Raw genomic sequence first — 27,678 nt, 5'->3', positions numbered from 1 at the left:
TTTATGAAAGATTCACATGCACTAATTTATCTTGGTGACTATGATCACAAATTCAAATTGTGTTGATGGCAAGAAGCTAATGAGGTATAAAATAATGCAGAATGTCAGTAAAGTGTGTAGTTTTAATTAGATTAAAATATGCAAATTTTAGATAATAGAAAATCTGAAGTTGTAACAGTTTTTTAATATATATTTAAGGTTGTAACAAAACGATCAGAGTGTTAACATATTTATGTGTGTTCACAAATAAGGATGTAAAGCCCACCTGTTTGTCTTGAACATCAAATTACAGGAAACATCTTGCTGTTAGAAAGAACAGATAAGTAAGTGCACTATCTCTTACTGCATGCTGTTGGTATAAGGTAGATGCTAATAGGTTCAGAATATGGACTTGCAGGAATTATCATTTCAACAAAATTACTATAAATATTTTATAACAATTAACATATCTTGCCACGTAAAACCAATGCAAGCTTACTTCAGAAGTATGGTTTTCTCAAAACAATAGCAATACTTCCTATTTAAGGTACTTATTGAGGCAATAACTAGAGGACTTTAATGCTAAGTATCACCATAAATCTGTGTTTATTCAAATGGAAATTGAATGAAACAGTATGCAAAAATATTCAGAAAGATACTGGAACAAATTTTGTTCTAACTTCTGCTGTTAGATGGAACTTACTCAAAAAAGAAATTAAAATTTTCTGAAAGGGGTCAAAACATTGACAAATGGCTTCTCCATACTGAGAAAGATTTTCTATACTTTACATGGGAGAAAAATATGGGCAAGCTTTTATTTGGCATGTAAACATTTCTGTTTAAATTCTTGGTTGATTGACCAAAAGAGTGGGAATGTTGGAGTGTGACAGATTATGTTGTATTTTTATATTGTAAAACTGAGGTCCTCCATCAGCCAGCTCCCCACCATGATTACCAGCCCCCCCACATCTCCATCGGGCACACAAAACTCAAAACGGTCAACCAGTTTACCTATCTCGGCTGCACCATTTCATCAGATGCAAGGATCGACAATGAGATAGACAACAGACTCGCCAAGGCAAATAGCGCCTTTGGAAGACTACACAAAAGAGTCTGGAAAAACAACCAACTGAAAAACCTCACAAAGATAAGCGTATACAGAGCCGTTGTCATACCCACACTCCTGTTCGGCTCCGAATCATGGGTCCTCTACCGGCACCACCTACGGCTCCTAGAACGCTTCCACCAGCGTTGTCTCCGCTCCATCCTCAACATCCATTGGAGCGCTTACATCCCTAACGTCGAAGTACTCGAGATGGCAGAGGTCGACAGCATCGAGTCCACGCTGCTGAAGATCCAGCTGCGCTGGATGGGTCACGTCTCCAGAATGGAGGACCATCGCCTTCCCAAGATCGTGTTATATGGCGAGCTCTCCACTGGCCACCGTGACAGAGGTGCACCAAAGAAAAGGTACAAGGACTGCCTAAAGAAATCTCTTGGTGCCTGCCACATTGACCACCGCCAGTGGGCTGATATCGCCTCAAACCGTGCATCTTGGCGCCTCACAGTTTGGCGGGCAGCAACCTCCTTTGAAGAAGACCGCAGAGCCTACCTCACTGACAAAAGGCAAAGGAGGAAAAACCCAACACCCATCCCCAACCAACCAATTTTCCCCTGCAACCGCTGCAATCGTGTCTGCCTGTCCCGCATCGGACTTGTCAGCCACAAACGAGTCTGCAGCTGACGTGGACTTTTTACCCCCTCCATAAATCTTCGTCCGCGAAGCCAAGCCAAAGAAGATATAGATATGTTTTAAAGGAGATAAACTGTGGCAGGTTGTTAGTGCAGGTCACACACAAACACTTCAAAACATATCTTATTTAAAATACTGGAGCAGAGCCAGACAGGCCCGGCTCTGAGTGCCTTTGCAAAAACTTTGAAGAGTGCCCAAGAGACTTCACTAATGGATTGTTGTTTTGAAAAGCAACAGATGAAAGAACTCGGAGGATTAGGTCCCAAACCGCAGGCTGTCTGAAGGCAGTTTGCTTTTTAAAAGGGTCATGTGGTTTTGCAAGCAGAGAGAGTCAAACAGACTTTTCTCAGAGAGAGAGAGAGAGACAGTTCAGCAGCAGCAGCTGGGACTGGAACAGGACAATCTGGAAATCTTGTGGATAAACCCCATTTGGAAGATTGGTTGTGAGTTCTTAGTTCAGCTTGGCCAAAGCCGTTGTGGTCCATACAAGAGTAGAGGACTGGCTGCCTAATGTTTCACTTGAAATAAGGGAAACAAAAAGGAACTCTGTGGTGACCTGAAAGAAAGAGGTTATCATCTGGAAAACCCTGATGGGGCAAGTTTCTTTGGCAAGACACTGATGGGGCTGATTAGAAGAAATCAGTTTGTGTCCAGGAACAACATGTCTCTCTCTGAAAACTGACAAGAAACTTCCTGAGCATTAACTATTTACCTTTCAAGCATCAAAGCTTGGTGAACTTCATAAATGTTAAATTCTGTGTACAGTATAAGAATTACCTGCAACCAGCGAACTTGGAGGGGTGAGAAGTGAGATTGGACTGTGAATCAAAGAACTTTTCTGAACTTACACACACACATCCGCTTAGAATTAGAAGGGGGTTAAGTTAATAGTAATAAGTTAGAGTTTCATCCTGTTTTCATGTTTAAAGATAAACAAAAGCAACTTTTGTTTAAGTAACCATTTGTCTTGGTGAACTTATGTTGCTGCTGGGTTTTGGGGTCCTCTCGGCTTGTAACAGGAGCACATGTACTGATCAGTCAAAAACTGGTTGTCACCCAGTAAGATCAATACTGATGAAAACACTCCTCCAATTTCAACTTTTGTTTGAACTGGCACATGAAGATTTTGATCTAATTCCAATTTTGAAGGTTTTTAGTCTTTCCTGCAGAGACTGGGGTTGATACTCGAGCTATTATTGCAATGGCATCTTCTTGCTTGTATTGACCTGATTGAGGAAGTGCATTTAGTTTGTATTTCTGGCAAAAAATGCAACCTTACACCATTCAAGGCGATATGAACATATCCTTTGAATAAAATTAATGTCCACTTCAGTACCTTTTGGTATTTGCATTTAATCACACATCTTCTTCTCATAAATACTACTGAGTGACATTAGATTCATTGTTGTAAAAATCCAGTCCATTCATTCATTTATTATGTTGAGACACATTTAGCCTGTGCTGTTCTTGAAAGTAACATATACAATTCAAAATACAGGTATACCCCACTATACAAATCTAGAGCATTCCTATGAAACCTTTTGTAAACCTAAATGGCATAAAGCAAAGACCCATTCACTACTATCGAAGGCTACTTTCGTAAAACCAAAAACCCAATCAAATCCCTTCATAAAAGCGAACACAAGTTACTTTGTAAAAGCGAATTTTCATAAAGTGAGTATTCATAAAACAGGGTCTAACTGTAAATACTTGATATTATTTAAATGATCAAGTACAGCCAGCAAATAGTTTTTATTGCTTATGTCAGATATTGACAACAAATCAAAGCCGTTACTTGATTCAAACTTTAGTTGGACATTTTATTCAGTTATCTTAACTGTAAAGCAGTTAAGATATTTAGGGATCTCCAAAATAAGTGCTATCTGTTTAATTATTCATGTGATATGGGTATTCTTTTTACACAGGAATGTGCCTATGTTTTTTAATCTATATATATTTAATCTATATATCTATATATTCACCTAAAATTGTGAAGTTTACTACTACACAAAAACTCCACCTATTTGTTCACTTGCTGACCAGCTTATTTATTTATTTGGGATTTGTTTGTTGAGTTATAGAGGATGACTTTATGAATCTCTATTTGATTGATAGATTGATCCAGCTACACTCGAAGTAGAAGGATTATTGACTACAACCCATGCACTGAAGTGCAGTGACCCTGTCTGGTTCAAGTTCAAATTTGAATATCAGATTGGTGCCAGCTGTACTCTGCTCATCTTCAATGAAGCCTCAAAGAGTGTTGTCATTCTTTCAGCAATAAAATGTGGTGTGTATTATTTGTTAACTATTCCAAGTAAAAAAGTTTTGTTTGTATAGGTGATCATGGATTCTATTTGTATTTAAACAGATTTGCAGATGCTTCAACAAATCATGCCATACAGTCAGAAATTCAATTCCAACATTTCTGCAAATGCATTAAAATGCAAACCTGCTCCAACACAAAATGTTCTTTGTGGCTTAACACATTTGCTATGATTAGTTATTGTGTTAGGGACACAAGAATGAAGGCAATTAAGTGGCTCACTCAAATAATAACATGGACAAGATAGTCCTATAAGATCAAAGAGTTGACATGGAGAGGCTTTTTCCTTTAAGGAAGGGGGAGATACAAACAAGAGGACATGAGCTGAGAGTTAGGGGGGCAGAAGTTTAGAGGAAACATGATGGGGGACTTCTTTACTCAGAGAGTAGTGGGTGTGTGTACGAGCTTCCAGACAAAGTGGTTGACGCAGGCTCAATCTTAGTCTTTAAGGAGAAGTGGATATGTATATGGACAGGAAAGGAATGGAGGGTTACAGGTTGAGTGTAGGTCAGTGGGGTTAGATGGGAGGAAGTGTTCGCCATGGACTAGAAGGGCCAAGTTGGCCTGTTTCTGTGCTGTAATTGTTATATGGTCATAAGGATAAAGCAATGCTTCCTAGAGCAGATGTTCCTATAAAATGTGAATTATATGCTTTCTTAATAAATTGCCTGTAAGCATGAAGAATGTGAATACCAGAGCCATGTGAGCTTTTGTGGAAAGCTTTACTAGCATCACAAATATTTCAGGTTGAGCAAAATAATGTTAAAATTGATATTACTTCAGCATTTCATAATGCATTATGATACATGCAACCTAAAAGAAAGATTTAAAATAAGTTCCTTGACATTTCTGTAAAAGATATTGACTGCAGTCTTCCATTCCATATCAGACTGAATGCAGTATTTGAACTGAATAAACAAATATTGACTTGAATGATAAAATTATTTACGGAGGGAAACAAATTTCTAATGGTTGCAATGCTAGACTGTGAATGAGAAGAGTATTGCAACATGTTTTGACAGAAGCAAAAAATTAGGAGAGAATGTTGAAGAATCAAACCACTTCCCTGCAATTGACTTTGCTGCAAATGTTTGGTCTGTTGTTCCTTATTAATTCCAGTAGAGTGCATTGAGAAATCTGCTGAGTGTCCCTGCAGCTTTTCTGCTAAAGAGGTTAAATAAGTAATGGCACAGGACATTCCACCACTGAGGAGTGGAGATCTACTGTCAGGCTCATGTGTGGTGATATTCTGCATGTAATGCATTGGTTTGAAGTCAGCCACTGCAGTGACCAGTCATTTCCCTATAAATTTAGAGTCTACAACATGTTGCTACTTTGTATTGCAATTGAAGATGAAAGCAAACATTGGCAGTCAGCCAAATTACGAAATCAATCTTGGTTTTCACATTTTGCAATTAAACTGCAATATTAGTAACAAGTTGGTATGAAGTTCCTGTCTCTGATTTTGTAAATGTTATTAATCTCATTTACTGAACAATAGAGGAATTTCACATCCATGTATTAAATCAATTAATATTAACATCCATACAATTCCAATAACAATTTTTACATTTGATTAATTTTGATAATGAAAAAAATCAGAAATTAGAAATTAACAGTAAAACATCAGAATCAGAATTTATTGTCATGAACATGTCATGAACTTGGTTGTTTTGCAACACCATCAGAAGTGCAAATACAGTAAAACCTCATTAGAACGCGGTAGTTGGGGTCCAAGATTTAATACCGCGTTACAGCCGAGTTGGTGAACAGATGCATATATGACATGATTCAGGAAAACAGAATACTGTGACTCAAACACTATAAATAGACCTTTAAGCCTTGAAACTCCACATATTAACATACACATCTTGTAAATGAGTCATAAAAATCCATTTTTGAGTTTGTGGCTGTTCGCCTGGCACCCCTAAAATCAATGTTTGGGGTCCACAGACACCCGTTTGTGCATTGGGACCTCCATACCAAACAGTGACACAACCAGTCAGAATGCCCTCCATGTTACACCTGTAGAAATTTGCAAGAGTCTTGGGTGATGTACCATATCTCCTCAAACTCCTCACAAAGTGTAGCCACTGGCGAGCCTTCTTTGTGACTGTATCAACATGGAGGCCCCAGGACAGATCCTCAGAGATATTTTCCAACTTCTGGAAATCTTTGCATTGGAACCCTAAATATAAGAATTTTAAATTACATTTTATGTAAAATTTTGATAGGGAATTAAAAAATTGGTATGGAAATATACAAAAGACAGTCACCATTGAGTTTTAATAAGATTTATTCAAGGTAAATATATTACAAATGATGTTCCCAGATGTTCTATGAATTAGGCAAAAATTATGACATCTTGCCTGTTATGGAATACGATTTGTTGTTAGCCCTGAATCGTCACTCATGATTGCTTCCACTCTTTTTCTCTGTAAGACAATTCCAAAATAATTTAAAAAATCAAAAGAACAACGAGAATCAATTAAAATATTATGATCCTTGAATGTCTGGTATGAAGACGAAGGACAAACACAGAAATGCTGGAGGAACTCAGCAGGTCTTCCAGCGTCCCTAGAAGTAAAGCTATATAACTGATGTTTCAGCCCTGGACTGCTCTTCAAGGTTAATTGCAGACATTACAATTTATATTAACATGGGTGAGTGTTGCATATCAACTGTAATATGGACCAGAAAGTGTGAGGTCTTGGTCTAGAGAAGTGGTTCTCAACCTTTTTTTGGTCTTAAGGCCCACCTGGTTTCTAGCTTAACATGCCAAGGTGCACCGGTAGCAATGACTGAGCAATATTTTCAAGTCAAAGGCAGTTCGGTAAGAAACACATCTTAAAATATATTTTTTAACATTTTTAAAGACCCACATGGAAAAAACACCGTGTTCCACCAGTGGGCTATCACCTACTGGTTGAGGACCACTAGTCTAGAGTGACACAAGATTAGGTTTTATTTTTGACATATCCAACTTCTGTTTATTTAAAAAAAAAATCTTTATTGAATTTAGTAAAAAATACATACACACATATTAATCCAATATATGGGACAAAATATATGAAAAAAACATATCATTTGTAGTTCTCTAATAATACTTCAAGCATACAGGATATAAATTGTGTGCACCCTTCTAAAACAAACCCATTTTCATAACACTGCAATAGAAAAAAAAGAGAAAGGAAACCTTATTCATCAAACCCCTTCCTCTAAACAAGGTTAACTTGCATATTTAATGAAATGAAAGACAACATTGGGAAACTAGGCCATGGTTCTCAGGAGCATCAAGACCCCCTAATTTTTTAAATTCTGGTAATGGGCCCCATTGTAAAAAATCACCGTTACATCTTTTACATTATATCTGATTTTTTTTTAAATATTGGAAGGACATGACATCCTATAACCACATGTAGGTGCTTTCTTTTCATTTCATTAAAATGGCCCGTCGAGCTCTCAATGAGGTAAAAGCTAAAATTCACTTTGGAGATGAAGTCAATAATATTTCCTCTTCTTGAGAAAGACCAAATGGAGTAATTAAGGCGCACGGCTCTAATTTGACCTTAAAAATGGTTGATAAAGTTTGAAAGCAATTTTTCCAAAACTTTTCCAAACTAGGGCAAGACCTGAACATGTGTATCAATGAAGCCTCAGAAATTTTTACACTTAGCACATAGTGGATCATTATCAGAATAATAGCGAGATAGTTTAACTTTTGAAATATACGATCTATGCACCACTTTGAAAAGCAGCAAAATGAGGATTCGTTAATCACATTTAGAACACCTGGAAGTGACAAATCCAAGACGTGCTCCCAATCACTCTTGATCTTAACTAGGGAAACTGTTCTCAAATCTATCAAATCACTATAAATACTTGATATTGAGCATCTATGGAAAAATTGAAAGTCAAAAAGTGAATCAAAAATGTTTGTTTCAGAAATTCATGGAAAATCAGAAAGCTTGAACTGAACAAAACGTCTGGCTTAACAGCTATACGAAAAAAAATGACTATTGGGTAATTTAAATTTTGCCCTCAGTTGTTCAAAAAAAGCATAATTATCTCTAATAAAAAGATTTTTAGAATTATCAATTCCCAGTATACACCACTCCCTAAAACCTGCATCTGACAAAGAAGGTTAAAAATGATGATTAGTTATAATAGGACTGGCTAGAGAAAAACTATTTACAACTCTCATACACAGATATTGACACCTACATTCTTTCCTATTGCTATTGACTACTCCTTGAACCTCCTCACTCATTCATCTTCTTCTTTCAACCTCAAGCTGACCCACTACAGAATATCTTCTTCCCCTCTGTCACCCTCTAATTTCCTCCCTTGCACTCTATAACTCAATAACCTTCTTTCCCTTTCTTAGATTCCCCTCCCTCTCTCTGGCTCTCGCTCTTTCTCTATTTTCCATCTCAGACTCATAAACTGGCCCTTTCTCTATATCCATAGATCTCCCAGCAAGAACCTAAAGAAGATAGACTGTTTTTCATTTCTTCACCTTAGTGAAGGTAGACATTGAATAGAAAATTCATCAGTGGCTCCAACAACGTGGCACAGTTTCAATGGTCTATGGATACACTTTTCCTAACAATGTCTCAAACCCAACATGCAGTTCATAGTGATTCCCAATGATCTGTCTGGTTCAGGGACATGAACTTCTGAGAGCAAGCTCCTCATAGTACTTGAGAGTTACACCGACACCACCTCCACAAAATGCTCCAAATCTAATGGCAGAATAAGAAAACTATTAACACTGTGATCTTCAGTTGGCAACATCCCCATTATTGAGGCTCTGGTCACATTTCGTAAGCTCTGAACACTAGACTCCCACACAGACATATTAGCCCCATTAAGACATGAGATTATCATGAAAGGCATAGAAAATATTTTGAGGGGTAAAAAAGCCCAAGGCTTATGAGTGATAAATATGGAGGAGCATCTTGGATAGCATTCAGGATCTCAAATGTTCACCACATGTTCCTAATCTTCTAAGATGCTTATGAACAGTGGAAGAAGCCATTTGACAACATGAGATGTGATTTGGCAACAAGCCCCATGTTTTGCTGTAAGATATGACTGTTGCTTACAGACCTTGATATGTGAGACTGCCACAGTAAAGATGGCTCCAGCACACTGAGCGTATTCTAATGTGAATCATACTAATAGGAACAAAATTTTGAAATCTTCTGCCTTAACACAGTTTGCTCTACAGTTGCACTATTTGAGGTGGTTCTTCTATTGTCTTGTATTAACAAAGAGTACAATTTCCGTAATTTTACGGTCAAAATGGAAATACCTATATTACATATACGGGAACTCACCTCCAATTTATTCAAGGTATCTTTGAGGTTAATTTGTTTCTTGTATGGTGGAAGAAGAGCCTCCAATCGAATTGCCTTTCTGGCTGTTGGCTGAGATGATATTAAAAGATTTATTTCTTTAGCCTTAAATTTAAAAAAAAAACAACTGTTAGTTTCTCTGAAGCAAGATAATTTTTTTTGTCAAGAAGCTCAAGTTGACTTTGTGAATGCAAAATTACTGACTAACATGAGATATGTAATTTTCCAAAATCAACATTATAAAATAAACTACAAATTGTTGCAAGAGTACTGGAAAAATTGATAGGTACTCGATGCATAAAGTCAGACATTCAATGTGGTTTGATGAAGTTGGACCACGATAAGTTGTTGGTGATATTTTCTACAGAGACCTTCAACTCTCCACCATCTCTACTTCAGGACCATTGTTTGCAGTTTCACATTTAGGATTGAAATAAGGAGACATTTCTTCATTCAAAAGTTTGGAAAACCTTGGAATTCTCTACCCTGAAAGGCTATGGTGACTCAATTGTTTTGATCTTTCAAAACTGAGATTGATAGATCTTTGGGAATTGAGGCATACTTGGAGAGTGTTGGAAAATGGCTGAAATAAAAGATTAGCTATGAATCTAATGAATGGTGAAGTCAATCCAAATGAGTCCTCTTATGAGGACTTTACAAGATAAATCATCTGGGCAATTTTAAGTATTTACTCATTATGCTTCTGCTGGATGCAATTTAAATCCATGTCTCTTCATCATTGATCATCCTAGCTATTCATAGTTTAGAACTTTGGTTTTGGTTAGAAGTTTCAACATCAAATGTAATGTTTCACCAATCAAATTATGCTGTCCTTGACACCCGCTGCAATTGTCCATTACACTGCTGACATTCAACACTTAAAAATTCTTAACCATGTGAACATAAGATTAAAAAAAAATTTCCATTACATGGATTTCAATTATTTTTAACAATGACCAACTCACTCTCATTGTTCGGTAACGGAATCTCATGTCCTGTATCTTGTTATGTGATTCATCAGCTCTTAACTGCCCAATAAGAATTTGCTGCTTCTTTTTTTCTAATTCTTGATGGCAATCAAGAGGTTCATCTGATCCAGGCAAAATAAAATCTGTCCTCTTTGAGTTTTCTCGTGAATTCTGTGTCTCTTTGTCATAGTGCTGCTTCAGAGCCCTTTTCCCTTTACTTGCAATGGATTTAGTTTCAATTTTAGGAGGCAAATTTTTAGTTTTGGCTTCTTTCATAGACATTTTGTTTTTCTGTGTTCTGCAATGAAATGGGCATAGAGGTAATAACTATTTAGTGAATGTACAGAAAATAAAACATAAAATTAGCTTAAAGAAAAATCTGGTATTTTAAATTTCCAACAGCTACAATATCTTCCTTAGATGATTTCAAGTTGGATTTACCTTTTTACAGCTCCTCCAAAATTATTGGTTTTGCATCTATGTTCCCAGCTTTGCAGTGCTTTGTCATCTAATCTTTCTTACTATTCATCAATCAAAGTCTTTCCCATTTTCTTCTTTAGACTCCCTCAAGGATATTAACAGTGTGGATGTAGAGAAGATGCAGACTCTTTTGGGAGAATCTTTACCAAGGGAACACTGTTTAAAATAAGTCACCCTCCATTGAAGCCCTGAATCATTTGGAGTACTCTCCTTGATTGCCTGGTGGAAACAGAGTCCTTGAATATATTTTAAGACAAATGTGGATGTTGAGGGATTCTTGATTATAAAAAAGATTAAAATGTTACCATGAGTAATTCCCAGTTACAATGGGAGTATATAATAAAACCATCCCTGATCTAAATGGCAGAGCAAAGCCAAGGAGCTGAGACCCATTCCTGTTCACATGTAGTTTGTATTGAGGTAAACACAAAAAAAAATACCTGAAATAGAAACACACGTGACCCAATTCACATTGCTTCCTCCTGGATTCTGAATACCCCTTGAGGAGTAATGGCAGGAAGTGGGAAGAAAAGCTGTGAAGTGCTAGACTGATGTAGTATTGATTATTTATAGAGCATTATTAATCAATTGCCCTATTTTTTACTCGTACAATAAAATAGCTTTAACTGGGTCCAACTTACATTTCACAGTGGTGGTGCAGAATTTCGATGTGATCACACAAAATAGATTAGCTCAGTGGGCCAAATTTACATTAAAAGTGACAATTAGCACCGTCAAAATGTAAATCTGTCATCTTATTCCTGTCTGCATAGAAATGGAAACCAGGTAGTTGTTATTGAAGTTGCTTCCTGCTCAAGTTCTCTTTTTCATACATAATGATTTCTTTTTGAAAAATTATCCATTGAAAGACATGGAAGGCTATGAAGTTGCAGTAAAAACACATAGAAATGTTGGATGGAACTCAGCTGGTCTTGGAGCAGACATACAAAGTTGCAGTGCCTACGTGGAGTTTATGCAGAAAATTGAAAACATACATGTTTTAATTAAAACTTATACGAGTGATTCTAAATTTCGAGTTCCACTTTAATTCTCCTCCCCATTCCCTTTCTGACCATGTGCCTCTGGCTTCCTTCATTGCACCAGTGAAGCCCAATGTAAATTAGAGGAACGTGACACATCTGAACCTTCTGTAATTAGTGTAATCCAGATTCAGATAATAATTTATTCCAGTCTTGTATCTTTTTTTAATATCTTCTCCACTATGGTACTTCAGATTTAATTAATATCCTCCTGTTTACACCCACTCCAGGCACTTTACCAACATCTTCACAGCTGCCACCGGCAATTCATTCTTTCTGGATCTCCATTCAATCACAGGCCTCCCCTTTGTTGCCTCCACCTCTATTCCTTTTTGCATCCAGTTTTTCTGATCTATCATTAAAAGTAATAAATCTAAAATTTTTATTCCTCTCTCCACAAATGCCACTTCACCTGATGACAACTTTAAGCAGTATTTTTTTTGTACAATAGGATTTTAATTTTTTTCTCAAATTGTTTAAAAACAAGTAATCCATTTTAATTTTTTTTTGACATTTTCAGTTCCATCTTATTTTGCATTTCTTTATTGATTTTTATGATTCGTGTGAATTGTTGTGAAAACTGACTCCAATTGAGCAAGCCCCTACAAAGAATGATCAGCTTTGTTGATTAAAAATTTTCAAAATTACTTCTGTTGTTAATTTGATTTCCAGATCCCCTATAGAGGGTGCTGCACTCAAATGACTTTAAATGATCAAGTACATAAGAAAGTAATGAGAACTTGGTGTCTTTATTTGCTACTAACTGCAAAATCCAGCATTTGTGAACAAAGCAACATCGCAGGTAATGGGTAAAATATTAGAAGCCCTGTGATTTCTTATTTTCACATTCATTCATGACATCATCTGTCTGTGGTAATAACGAGATATTTGATAATATTCTTATTTTGAAGACTTGACTATTAACCTGAACAGAATATGACCAGCAAAGCAAAGTTAGAAGACTTTGGAATTTCTAACATAAATGGACACCATTCAATTTCCTGTGCCTGTTATGCCATTTGAATAGATCACAGCTGATCTTTTATCTGAGCAACACTTTCAAGCATTATCTCCATACCCCTTGATGTCTAAAATGGTGCAGATCTCTGTACTGAATGTACCTAGTGACTGAACCTCCACAGGCACCTTGGGGAATGAATTCCAAAGAATTTCTACACTCATTGAAAAAATTTCTTTTAATCTCTGTCCTAAATGGCCAACATTTTTACTGAACGTGTACCACTGTGCTGCAGACAGCCCAGTCAGGATACATCTGTCTTCTTCGGGAGTCTTCTCATTTCCATTAAATCTCATCTTCTGAAGTCCCTCATTTCCATTAAATCTCATCTTATTATTCTAATCAAACAGAGAATGAAGTTCCCTCTACACCATCCCATCACACATTCCTGAGGTCAGTTACAGATTGAAGCTCCCTCTCTACCATCCCATCACACTAAGCTGGGCTCAGACACAGAGTGAAACTCCCTCCATACCGTCGCATCACATTCTCCAATTGACATAATTTGGAGCTGAAAGCTCCATTCTATGATAGTTGTAGTAGTCTCAGTACAACCAGGAGAATGTGGTGCATTTGTTGCTTTTCTCAATATTTAAATTCTCCTCTCACTGGAATTGGATAGCTACAAAATAGAACCAAAGAGGCTAAAATAAAGGCGTATTATTGACTATTATTTAATTGATGAGATACTCATTCTATGGGTGTCACAATACTGGAGGTACTTATGTGCCCTTGGAGGGAGGTAAAGGCATGTCTTCTCTCAAAGTCATCAGAATCACCATATTCCAACTTGATTTTTCTAATGAACAAGGCTTTCCTTGTCGTTTACTTTTGTGGTCATCAACAAGATAGGTCACATTATGCCAAAAACTTACAGAAACACATATGCCTAGAGTGCTTTCTCCATAGGGCTTAAGGTCACATTGACTCCCAACTTCCCTGCCTCAAGATATTTTCAATAGCTGCATTTAATCTTGGTCATCTCCATAATTTTCTGCACAGTACTGCATCAGAGGCCACACCTTTATTTTAATGATGGGAGGTGGCCTCAGGCATAGGGGTGTACCAACATTACCAATTTTTCACAAATACGGGCAGGCACCAACTATACCCATGGGTCCACGAGGACAACAGATAATTTCTTCAACAGATCATTCCATCGACAGATCTCTGTGGTTAATGTCATGTTTCCAAGAGATATGTATGATGTCTTCAAACTGGTGGTCAACATTGCTGGATATATTAAATATCCATAGTAATGGATCTGGACGAATAATCTCCTTCCATTGGCTGATTACAACAAAATGGGTAGATACAACAAGAGTTACACTGGTACTGGAAAAGTAATGAAAAATGCCATTCATTTCCTCAAGATAACATTTTATTGCCTGCTTCAGTCCAGGAATTAACTTCAGGAAGGTTTTAACTTACCGAAAGAAGTGAGCCAGACTAAACCGCAGAGCAGATTGCTGGAGACACATGGGAGGATGTTGGAAGTGCTGTGTGAGAAGACAGCAAGTGTGCAAGTGGGCCAGCATTGAGGTTAGATTGAGAGTTAACCCATTCAGATTTAAGCTCCTGATGATTAGACATGCAAACGTAATATTGCTAGAGAAGAAAACCGGTAACCTAAGACAGCATCTAAACGAGAAAGAACTGCAGGGCCGCTGTGCTCTGGTGATTACAAAAACATAGTTCCAGGACTCCATACAAGATTCAGCAAACCAGCTTGTTGGCATTATCTCCTTCAGATCAGACTGAGATGCTACTGCTTCTGGCAAGACTCAAGAAGGAGGACTGGGCATTAACATCAATGAGAACTGGTGCGTAAATATCTGTTATAAAGACCTTCTATTTGGCAGAGATAGAGTACATGATGGTGAAATGCAGATCCTTCTACCCACCCAAGGAAGTCATGGCCATGCTGATTATTCCAGTTTATGTTCCATCTTTGGCAAATGAGAGTCAAGCACAAAGGAGCTTTATGGTGCCATCTGCACAGCTCACATATCTCACCCTGAGATGATTGTATGGTGGTTGCATGGTTGTAGCTGGCGACTTCAACCACGCCACCTGAAAACTGTTCTTTCACAGTTTCAACAGCATGTCCACTTCACAACCAAAGGAAAGAACACCCGAAATTGGGTGTATGCCAGCATCCCTGATGTTTACAAGGCTATCTCTAGCCCCCACCTTGGATACTCGACCCACATATATACAGATATATTAAGAGCAAAAGGAAAGTAAGGGACAAAATTGGTTCCCTTGAAGATGAAAGTGGTCGACTTTGTATGGAGCCAAAAGAGATGAAGATCTTAAATGGTCTTTTTCATCACTAATCACTCTTGAAATGTGGGAAGTAAGGAAATCAAGAGCTGAGATTATGGAACCTATACAGATTAAAGAGGAGGAAGTGCTTGCTGCCTTAAAGCAAATAAGGATGAATAAATCCCCAGTGCCTGACAAGATATTCCCTCAGTCCTTGAGGGAGGCTAGTGTAGAATTTGCAGGGGCTCTGGCAGAAATATTTAAAATGTCCTGAGCCACAGGTATAGTGCCGGACGGTTGGAGAGTAGCTCATGTTGTTCTGTTGTTTAAAAAAGGCTCCAAATTATAGGCCAGTGAGCCTGACGTCAGTGGTAGGAAAATTATTGAAAGATATTCTAAGAGATTTGATATAACATTATTTAGATAGCCAGAAATTGATCAGGAATATTCAATATGGGTTTGTGTGTATTAGGTTATGTTTAACAAATCCTAGAGTTTTTCAAGGAGATTACCAGGAAAGTCAATGAAGGAAAGGCTGTGAATGATGTCTACATGGTCTTTAGTAAGGCCTTTGACATGGTCCTAGATGGGAGGATAGTCAGGATGCTAGGTATTCATGGTGAAGTAGTGAGAGATTAATTGTGGATGGTTGCTTCTCAGATTGGAGGCCTGTGACTACTGGTGTGCCTCAGGGATTGGTGTTGGGATCATTGTTGTTTGTCATCTATATCAATGATCTGGATGATAATATGGTAAATTGAATCAGCAAATTTGCAGATGACACTGTTTAGAGGCGTTGTGGACAGTGAGGAAGTTTTCAAAGCTTGCAGAGGGATCTAGACGAGCTAGAAAAATGGGATGAAAAATGGCAGATGGAATTTAATGCAGACACCTGTGAGCTCTTGCATTTTGGAAGGACAAATCAAGAAAGGGCACACATGGTAAATGGTAGGAAATTGAGGATTGTGGTAGGTCATAGTGATCTGGAAATACAGATACATAATTCACTGAAAGTGGCATCACAGGTAGATAGGGTTGTAAAGAGAGCTTTTGGCATATTGGCCTTCATAAATCAAAGTTTTGAGTATAGGACTTGGGATGTTATAGTAAAATTGTACAAGACATTAGTAAAGTCAAATTTGGCAAATTATGTGTAGTTTTGGTCATCTACCTGCAGGAAAGATATCAATAAGATGAAAAAGGTGCACAGAAGATTTACTAGGATGTTGGCCAGACTTCTGGAACTGAGTTACAGGAAAAGGTTAAACAGATTAAGGCTTTATTCCCTGGAGTGTTGAAGAATAAGGGGAGATTTGATAGAAGTATTTAAAATTATGAGATGGTAGACAGAGTAAATGTAGATAGTCTTTTTCCACTGAGGATAGGTGAGAATCAACTAGAGGACATGGAAAGGGGAAAAGTTTAGGGGGAACATGAGGGGAACTTCTTCACAAAGAGAGTGGTGGGAATGTGGAACGAGCTGCCAGCTGAAGTGGTGAATGCAGGCTCAATTTTACCATTTAAGAAGAATTTGGACAGATACGTGGATGGGAGAGGTATGGAGGGCTATGGACTGGAGGCAGGTTAGTGAGACAAGGCAAAAATAAATGCTTTTGCACAGATTAACCGAAGGGGCCTTTGTCTGTGCTGTAATGTTCTATCGTTCTATATCCATCCTGCTAACCCCAGCATACTGGAACCAGACCACTGGAAAAACTAACAAAGCCAGTTAGCATGGAGATCAGTTCATGTCCAGGGAGGGGGCACAGCAGTGCTACAGGTCTGCTTTGATAGCACAGACTGAAGTTGTTTAAGGAAGACGGCCATGTACAATCGCTATCTAAACATTGATGAGGGCACAAGTTCAGTGACAGACTACATTAGCAAGTGCATCAAGGATATCAGAGATACACAATCTGAGTTAAGTAGAAACAATGGTTCTACACAGAGGTCAGTGCACTTCTTGAAGCACAAGATATAACCTTCAGGAGACATTGAAACTAAGATCAACCAAGAATGAACTTTCCCGTGCAATCTGGAAGGCAAAGAGTGGGTATCCATAGTCAGCTGTGCAGTACCAATGACATAGTCACATGTGGCAAGGTAGCAAAACAATAATAGATCTCAAGAGAACTTTGCAAATCAACGACAAGGACTCCTCCCTTCTGGACCGACTAAACATCTTTCATGCACAATTTGACAAGAAGAACAGGCTGATCCCAAAGAAAGCTCTGTTTTGCTTTGAAGAACAGTCCCCTTGCATAGCCATGCCTGAGGTGAGGAGAATCCTATCCAGGTTGAACCCACACAAGGCAGCAGGACCAGACAACCTACCAGCTGGGTATTGAAGGACTGTGCTAACCAAATGATAATAAGTCCTTATGGAGATCTTCAGGATATCATTGCAGCAGTCCATTGTCCCTGTAGGTTTCAAGGCAGCCACCATCATTCCAGTACCAAAGAGGGTGACAGTAACAGGCCTCAATGTCTGCTACCCAGTGTCACTGACCTCCACCATTATGAAATGCTTTGAGCATCTGGTGATGGAACATATCAAAGTGCACTTCTCAGAAACAATTCACCTATTTATGGAATTGTTCCACTGACTATGCTATAGCCTTGTCCCTCCACTCTGTCCTAACTGACTTGGTGAATGACACCAAGTTGCTGGTCATTGACTTCAGCTCAATGCTTAATATAATCACACCCCTGAAGCTGGTGGAGAAGCTGTCCTTGCTGCTTAATGCCTCGCTCTCTGACGGGTTTCTTGACTTTCTAATCAAAAGACTAGTTTGTCCATGTTGGCAGCAGAACACCAAGTACCATCAAATTGAGCACTGGCATATCTCAGGACTGTATGCTCAGTCCAGTCCTGTTCACATTATTGGGCTCATCAGCAGTAATGGTGACAGTGGGAGGGTTAACGGATTACAACGCCAGCGACCCAGGTTCAAATCCATTGCTATCTGTAGGAAGTTTGTACATTCTCTCCGAGTGTACATGGGTTTCATCCGGGTGCTGTTTTCCTCCCACCCTTCAAAAATGTACATAGTCGTAAGTTAATTGGGGTATTTGGGCGACGCGGGCTAGTGGGCCGGAAGGCCCTGTTACAGGGCCGTATGTTAAGATTACATTTGAAATAAAGAGAATATTTTGAAAATCTCATGAAATGGTGTGAGAATAACAATCTGAGTCTCAACATGGACAAGACAAAGGAAATGATTGTGGAGTTCAGGAGGACCAGGGACGACCACCCTCTACTTTTCATTAATGGCTCAGTAGTGAACACAGTGGAGAGTAGCAAGTTGCTTGGATCCTCTTTAGAGGTGACCTTTCCTGGGCACATAACAACTCCTGAGAGAAACACAATAGGCTGCAGATACTGTGATTGTAGTAAACACCCCAAAATGCTGGAGGAACTCAGCTGGTCTATTCAGCATCTATAAGGAGACAAAGATATATTACCGACATGGAAGTCCTCATCTTGAGTGCAGATGTGACAGTGACAAAGGAATTGAGAGAATTCCACCTAGTCCCTGATCACATCCAATTAATACCTTTTGTTGGTCTGGATTCTTCCCCCATTGTTTGAATTCTGAGACCTGATATTATCCTGATTCTGGCTTTTCTGATTTTTCCTTGAAGAAAGGCTCAGGCCCGAAACGTAAGCAATATATTTTTGTCTCCTTTAGATGCTAAATAGACCCGCTGAATTCTGCCAGCATTTCGGTGTTTTTACATAACATCTCACACTTGTCAGGAAGACACAACAGCGAATGCACTTCTTTGGAAACCTGAGGCAGGCAAGACCACTGGCCACTATTCTGTTAAGTTTCTACAAGAGCTCTATTGAGAATGTCCAGGCTGGCTGCATTGCAGTGTGGTATGGTTGCTGTGGAGCATCAGAGGTCAATCCACAGGACCATAAAAAGATGCTGAGTGGATCACTGGGGCGTCCTTCCACAACCCTCCTCCCCCTCCCCTCAATCTTCCAGCTACCTCTGTTGGAAAAAAGGTACAGAAGAATGTGAGCCAGAACCACCAGGCTGCGGAAGAGCTTCTTTCCACAGGCAATGAGACTGCTGAACGACTGCTAATATAACTCTCCGTGACTCTACTATTTATTAATAATATTTATTTTTACGTATGTACTGTGCATATGTCTCATTTATCTGTATGCATGTTATGTCTGTATGCGTGTTTTTGCACTGTTCTGCACCCTGGACTAATGAACGCTGTTTTGTTGGGTAGTACTGCTACAATTCGAATGAGAAATAAACTTGAACTTGGAAAGCACTACAATATCCGTCAAAACGATGCAGAGACCATATCAATGAGTCACATACAGCATCTAATTTTGCCAATAAAAGATGGCACCTGATGCTAAAAGAATACTAAGGAGGTCCAAGAACCTTGGGACATAATCTAAAAAGCAACAGAAGCAAGAGAGCCAGACTGATGAAGTTGATTAAAAGGATATCTCTGCTCATTATCCACAGCCTCATCTCTCTACTGAGTGGCGAAGTGAAGCATTGTCAGCAAAGGTTACAATGGATTTCTTGATAGGCGCTTCAACTAAATAAGCTGCAAAAGTGCCAACGAAAGCCAAGTGATCTGCCCTACTCCCTAATAGTTGCTACAAAGATAGTAGCAAAGATAGATAGATGGCTCGGCAAGGCAGCCGGGTTGAGAAATAAAATCCTTTCATCCAATTTTGTAGATCGAATTGCATGAATTTTAGAGATGATAACTAAATGAATCACTGTTCTAGTTAATTACATAGAAACATAGAAAATAGGTGTAGCAGTAGGCCATTTGGCCCTTCAAGCCTACACTGCCATTCATTTTGATCATGGCTGATCATCCATTCAGTACCCTGTTTCAGCTCTCTCTCCATACCCCCTGATCCCCCTAGACACAAGTACTAAATCGAACTCTCTCTTAAATATAGCTATGGAACCGGCCTCAATCACTTCCGGTGGCAGAGAATTCCATAAATTCACCACCCTCTGAGTGAAAAAATTCTTCCTCATCTCAGTCCTAAAGGACTTCCCCTTTATCCTTAAACTGTGACCCCTGGTTCTAGACTTGCTCAGCATTGGGAACAATCTTCCTGCATCTAGCCCGTCAATTCCCTTAAGAATTTTGAACGTTTCTATTAAATCTCCTCTTAATCATCTAAACTCCAGCGAGTACAAGCCCAGTCGTTCTAGCCTTTCTTCATATGCAAGTCCCGCCATCCCTGGTATACCTTTTCTGCACTCTCTCCATGGCAGTGATGTCCTTACGCAGTTAACTCTAATCTCTAATGAGTTTACATTGTTTAAAGAACTTGGTCCATTGTATCAAATGCATTTTCCAGTGATGTTTGTTCTAAGCTTTGCAGAGGTTAGCAATGGTGTGCAAATCACTTTGACGTATTTTGTGCTCCATTGTGCAGGGACTCTCACTTCTTGAGACCACTATAGCCATCTCCAGAAGGTTCCAGCAGTGGACCTGGTAGATGAGCTGTCTTCTTGGTGCACAGGCACTTATCACATTCAACTCAATTGTATTTTTATTTGGTTAAGTGTGGGGTAACCTTCTCCTGCCTGCTAGCTTTCAAGATTCAACATTCTTTTATTGTCAGGTAATAAAGCAGATATAATTTTTAAATTTAGACATACAGCTTGGTAACAGGCTATTTTGGCCTAAGAGTCCATGCCACCCAATTACACCCAATTAACCTACAACCTCGGTACATTTCAAACAGTGGGAGGAAACCAGAACCCCTGGAGGAAACCCATGCAGACACGGGGAGAATGTACAAACTCCTTATAGATAACGCAGGTTTTGAACCCTGGTCCTTATCGCTGGCACTGTAACAGCCTTGCGCTAACCACTACATTACAAAAAAAATTATATTTAGTTTACTGCAAGTCAGATAAAGATTCACCATCAGCAGAAATTGCTTGGCGTCCTTTAGAGATAGAGAAAGAGAAGCAAAAATGAGTCCCTTCAGAGTCGCTGAGTGTCCGTGGATTCACCTACAGTGCTCCCATAGCCTCTGCAGCCACTTGGTCCAAACTACCAGCAACCTGAGCTCCAGATCCAAACCTCCAACACAATCAGGAAACCTTCAGCACCCAAGGCCTCTCGAGAACTCTTCCTACCTTTACCACCCTCTCACATCCCGGTTCCAATGCTTGGTACCCCTTCAGCCAGACTCAAGCCAGTCTCCAGCAGCCAGCAGCCTGTGTGAGTTCCACGCCTTGAGTCGCCAACAATGTGTATTCTTCACTGCCTCCTTGGCAGCTATTGTCTGGATGTCAAAAAGAGTGTCATTCTGAGATACCACCATAGAACTGTTTTCACCCTGAATTTATGGGTTATTTTGTTATTTATTTGCCAGGGACCCATTTAGCTGTTAGCACTAAACTCAATGATCTTTGAGTTCAGCAAAATTAGGTGCAATTATATTTTAAGCACTTGTCTATTTCATTCTGGAAATAGACATTGGAATTTTGGCCTCTTTTTATGAACAATAATTTGAATCAATGGAAAATTCATGTGTGCCTGGCTTCAGGCTTTGAACCTCTAAATTTTCTTTCATGAATATTGAAGGCACAAATTTAAACCACAATATTTTTGCAATATTACATATCTTAAAAGTATAAAACTAAAATGAACAGATGGCCTAGCAAAGGAATATGTGGAAGGTAACAAGAAAATTACTTTTGAATGATCACCGCCAACTTTAAACAACGGAACAATTCAGATCCTTTCTGAAATGTACAAATACAGAAATGAATCACAAAATTACTTTCTTGTAGTATATTGCAAAACATTTCATTTGCTCTTTAATTTCAAGTTACTGCTGGTTTGGGGAAGTTTTCTTTTGCAATAACATCCCTTGCTGAACTTGCAAAAAACCAGCACAAGTGGAAATAATATCCAAAATGCAATTGACATTTTGCTACAATTCATGGAAACCACAAATTAATTGAATTTGGCTTCAATTCGTTCAAGAATAACATTTCCTTATGCTTTTGAGTTTGTGCAGGTAATTTTGTCGATAACATGATAACCAAGACATGTCACAATACACTGTGCTGTATTCCATGGAACAGCTTATAAATTATAAGGATATTTTATTAAATTGATTCTCTGATATTTCAGTAGTTGTTAATGCATTTTGGTTTTTATTTCCAGTTTTCTGCACACTCTATCCAATTAGATTAGAGCAGAGAAAAATATGGATTTGGGGTCGGGCACTGTAACTGGCAGAAATGATTGATGGGAGTGGCAACTAGGAACACCCTTGGTCCATCCAACTATGTATTCCAACAAGATGGCTTTCATCTTCGTTGGTTTTCTCCAAATACACTCCCACTAGAAGTGGCTGACTCAGGGCCAACACATTTTACAGAGGAGCCTCAAACCTACATTCATAATTTTGCAGAGAAATTTTACATTTCCCAGCTTTCTGATGATACTGTGTATATCAAAGTAGGATTGTGAAAATGTAAAGATGTTTCACGGAAGAAAGACAAGCTAAGTGAATGAAGATATTACTGAAAAATATAAGGTCATTTACTTCAGTGTGCAACATGGAAAAACAGTAATTCTTTTACAATTGAGAAACGTTAATGTTCAAAGAGAATGGGAACTTGTGCACAAATTACTGGGAGCTCATTTTTAAGTGCAGCAAGCAACAAGAAAAGCAGGATTTAAATACAGGAACAAAGACTGGTACTGGGATAACAGGCTTGAGATTTGAGGATATGGAATCTGGAATTTCAAAGAAAATCATGGAAACAAATTCTTACATGGCTCAGAATGGAGAATGCTTCCCCTGGATGAGGAGATGAGAACCAGCGTCACAACTGCAGAATAAGGTATAAGCATAGAGGTGAGATGCAGAAACTCTTCCCAGGCAGTGATGAATCTTTGGAATTCTCTCTTTTAGAAGGGTGTGATAGTTTAATCAATTAATTAATTTAAAGCAGAGATTGAGACATTTCTGGATATTGAAGCTAAGGGGAAGGTCCAGGAGAATCAACTTTGATTTTGAAGAATATCAAAGCAGGCTCAAAGGGACAGGTGACCTACTTCTCTTCTTAATTTTAAAATAAACCATCAGTTAACTTGCCATTACCAAAACTCCCCATGCCAACATTTCAGATTCTATCTGAGATGGTGGGTGAGTGGAGTATGGGTGGGAAAAAAGTTGTAATCCTTCTAAACCTGAAGAATTGGATTAGTCGTATAAATCAAGTTCAAGTTTATTCTCATCTGATTGTACAAGTGGCTTGGTTTCATGAACGAAGATTTAGGAAGGGGGCTGTCCATGTCTGCTGCAGGCTTGCTGATGGCTGACAAGGCCAATGTGGGACAGACATGCCCAACTGCAGCAACTACAAGAAAAATTCTGTTCTGGGTTTGGTGCTGCTGTCTCACAGTCCTTCCTCCGTCTCCTTTTGTCCTCAAGGCCAAAGTGCATTCTCGAAGGAGGAGGCAGACTGGTGAATGGTGTGTCGCCATGTCACGCGATCAGAAGCTAGAGCAGACCACTGCCGATTGTCAATGAGACAGGCATCATGGGGTTGTACAAATACAACCCGACAAAACAGCATTGTCCAGTCCTCGGTGCAAAATTATGCAAACACATAACCAGACATAGCACACATACAGACAAACAATACAGATGTATATAATATAAAAATAAATAAATATTTTTTTATAAGTAGTAGAGTCTTGTAGAGTTAGTATCAGTAGTTCATTTAGATGTTCAGCATTCTCACTTCCCATGGGAAGAAGCTGTTCCTCAGCCTGGTGGTTCTGTCTCTGATACTTTTGTATCTCTTTCCCGACAGGAGTAGTTGAAAGATGCTGAGTGTGGTGTGGTAGAGGTCTTCATTGATTTTGCACACCTTCTTCAGACAATGATCCTGGTAGATCTGCTGTTGGTGGAGGGCAGTTGTAGGGGGGTGGTGGTGGTGGGGGAAGAGGCAGATTCCAGTGATGATCTCTGCCACTCTTATGGTCCTGTGAATTGACCTCCAATCCAATGCTCTACAGCAACCATACCACACTGTGATGCAGCCAGCCAGACACTCTCAATGGAGCTCCTGCAGAAAGTTGACAGGATTGTGGCTGGTAGTCTTACCCATCTCAATTTTCTCAGGAAGTGCAGTCGCTGTTGCACCTTCCTGATAAGTGAGGAGATGTGTGTTCATGATAGGTCACTTCTTAAGTGGACTCCAAGGAACTTGGTGCTCTCTACTCTCAGCATTACTGAGTTATTAATGTATAGTGGAGGGTGGTCATCCCTTGTCATCATGAAGTCCACGATCATCTCCTTTGTCTTGTCCATGTTGAGACTCAGATTGTTACTCTAGCATCATTCATGAGATTTTCCACCTCTCTCTGTAGTGCAACTCAACATTGCAGATGACATCAACTACTATTGTGTCATATGCAAATTTGATGACTCTGTTGTAGCTGGATCCTGCTTGCAGGAAATGGGGCCAGTGCCTCTGGGAGGTGCATTTTGATGTGTTCCATTGCCAGATACTCAAAGCATTTTATAATGGTGGAGGTCAGTATCACTGGGCCTGTCATTGAGACCTAAATGATGGTGGCTGCCTTGAAATCTGTGGGGGCAATGGTGTGCTGGAATGATGTGTTGAAGATGTCCGTAAGGAATACCGTCAGTTGGTGTATACATTTGTTCAGTACCCGAGCAGGTAGGTTGTCTGGTCCTGCTGCCTTGTGAGAGTTCACGTTGGATGGGGCTCTCCTCACCTTGGCCGTGAATATGCAGAGGGCCCTTTCATCAGGGGGATATGGAACTTTCTTCGCCATCAGCCTGTTCTCATCGAACAGTGAATAGAAGATGTTCATTCTGTTGGGAAGGGAGGCATCGTTGTATTTAACTCGCAAGTTTATCAATGTGGTTGAATTGGATGAAAATATATTAATGTTAATGTTATCTTAGGAAAATATAACATAAATTTAACTGGGGATCTCCACTAAAGGTAGGAATCACCCCAAAGTACTTATAAAAATGGACAGCGCTGGAAAGATTCTGCAGATCTCCCACTTGACCTCTTTTCTCTGGGGTTCCTTGCTGGGCGTGTGGACATGCATAAATGCACAGAATTGCTAGTGGAACTCAGCAAGCCTTGCAGCGTGCATAGGAAGTTAAAGAGATACAACTGACCATTCGGGCCTGAGCCCTTGTTAAAGGGGTATTTAGCCAAGACACGTTTAGTGTGTGACTTTGCGTTACCTATTGTTTGTGATGTGTGATAATCAAGGCATGCGATACCAGAGGTTGGATTTGATGGGTGAGCTAGTTCGACCCCGCTAGCAGGCACCAGTTCGACCCCGCTAGCAGGCACCAGTTCGACCCCGCTAGCAGGCACCAGTTCGACCCCGCTAGCAGGCACCAGTTCGACCCCGCTAGCAGGCACCAGTTCGACCCCGCTAGCAGGCACCAGTTCGACCCCGCTAGCAGGCACCAGTTCGACCCCGCTAGCAGGCACCAGTTCGACCCCGCTAGCAGGCACCAGTTCGACCCCGCTAGCAGGCACCAGTTCGACCCCGCTAGCAGGCACCAGTTCGACCCCGCTAGCAGGCACCAGTTCGACCCCGCTAGCAGGCACCAGTTCGACCCCGCTAGCAGGCACCAGTTCGACCCCGCTAGCAGGCACCAGTTCGACCCCGCTAGCAGGCACCAGTTCGACCCCGCTAGCAGGCACCAGTTCGACCCCGCTAGCAGGCACCAGTTCGACCCCGCTAGCAGGCACCAGTTCGACCCCGCTAGCAGGCACCAGTTCGACCCCGCTAGCAGGCACCAGTTCGACCCCGCTAGCAGGCACCAGTTCGACCCCGCTAGCAGGCACCAGTTCGACCCCGCTAGCAGGCACCAGTTCGACCCCGCTAGCAGGCACCAGTTCGACCCCGCTAGCAGGCACCAGTTCGACCCCGCTAGCAGGCACCAGTTCGACCCCGCTAGCAGGCACCAGTTCGACCCCGCTAGCAGGCACCAGTTCGACCCCGCTAGCAGGCACCAGTTCGACCCCGCTAGCAGGCACCAGTTCGACCCCGCTAGCAGGCACCAGTTCGACCCCGCTAGCAGGCACCAGTTCGACCCCGCTAGCAGGCACCAGTTCGACCCCGCTAGCAGGCACCAGTTCGACCCCGCTAGCAGGCACCAGTTCGACCCCGCTAGCAGGCACCAGTTCGACCCCGCTAGCAGGCACCAGTTCGACCCCGCTAGCAGGCACCAGTTCGACCCCGCTAGCAGGCACCAGTTCGACCCCGCTAGCAGGCACCAGTTCGACCCCGCTAGCAGGCACCAGTTCGACCCCGCTAGCAGGCACCAGTTCGACCCCGCTAGCAGGCACCAGTTCGACCCCGCTAGCAGGCACCAGTTCGACCCCGCTAGCAGGCACCAGTTCGACCCCGCTAGCAGGCACCAGTTCGACCCCGCTAGCAGGCACCAGTTCGACCCCGCTAGCAGGCACCAGTTCGACCCCGCTAGCAGGCACCAGTTCGACCCCGCTAGCAGGCACCAGTTCGACCCCGCTAGCAGGCACCAGTTCGACCCCGCTAGCAGGCACCAGTTCGACCCCGCTAGCAGGCACCAGTTCGACCCCGCTAGCAGGCACCAGTTCGACCCCGCTAGCAGGCACCAGTTCGACCCCGCTAGCAGGCACCAGTTCGACCCCGCTAGCAGGCACCAGTTCGACCCCGCTAGCAGGCACCAGTTCGACCCCGCTAGCAGGCACCAGTTCGACCCCGCTAGCAGGCACCAGTTCGACCCCGCTAGCAGGCACCAGTTCGACCCCGCTAGCAGGCACCAGTTCGACCCCGCTAGCAGGCACCAGTTCGACCCCGCTAGCAGGCACCAGTTCGATCCCGCAAACCGACACCAGTTCGATCCCGTAAACCGACACCAGTTTGATCCCGTAAACCGACACCAGTTTGATCCCGTAAACCGTCACCAGTTTGATCCTGTAAACCGACACCAGTTTGATCCTGTTGTAAGCAGGCCCAGACTATGTCGACGGGTTATAAGGCAGAGCGTTACCCCGCCGAGCCACCCGGAAATCGCTCCCTTTATAAAACCACGTTACCTCGAAGTTCCACAGGAGAAGCCGACGCATCCTTGACCGGGCGGCCCCGCGTTGCCGCACAGACGGAAACCAAACAGTGGTTTCTATGGTGACTCGGACTTGTTTTTCCGGCCGCTCTTCTCCTGCGAGTTCGCGATCTCGGATGCTCTGGCGGGCGGGAGGGCGGGAACGAGCCGCCTGAATGGACGTGGATGCGTCATTGAAGGTATTTCATAACTCCGTGTATTTACCCAAGTTCTTGAATGAAGGAAGTTACCACCTCTTCTCATATGGGGGATCATTGAATTCCAGCTTCCTTTCGCTGGAAGCGCAATGATACCAGAGTGAATGACTGGAAGGAGACCTTCAGTGTCCTCGTCTC

General features: G+C 41.0%; 1 protein-coding gene across 1 annotated transcript; it reads right to left on the bottom strand.

Annotated features, from left to right (window-relative positions):
• Positions 1-6,336: 6,336 nt before the first annotated feature.
• On the bottom strand, positions 6,337-27,306 carry LOC138735693 (protein LKAAEAR1-like). Its single transcript, XM_069883909.1, has 5 exons — positions 27,272-27,306; positions 21,907-21,956; positions 10,384-10,684; positions 9,401-9,523; positions 6,337-6,493 (listed from the first exon to the last, which is right to left on the bottom strand). Exons 3-5 carry the CDS (start codon positions 10,666-10,668, stop codon positions 6,431-6,433), a joined length of 471 nt encoding a protein of 156 aa, XP_069740010.1. The 5' UTR covers positions 10,669-10,684; positions 21,907-21,956; positions 27,272-27,306; the 3' UTR covers positions 6,337-6,430.
• Positions 27,307-27,678: the final 372 nt, after the last annotated feature.

Source organism: Narcine bancroftii, chromosome 6 (assembly GCF_036971445.1).
Source record: "Narcine bancroftii isolate sNarBan1 chromosome 6, sNarBan1.hap1, whole genome shotgun sequence".
Classification (NCBI taxonomy): Eukaryota; Metazoa; Chordata; class Chondrichthyes; order Torpediniformes; family Narcinidae; genus Narcine; species Narcine bancroftii.
Note: the sequence above shows the minus strand (reverse complement) of the source record. Positions and strands in the feature narration are given on the sequence as shown.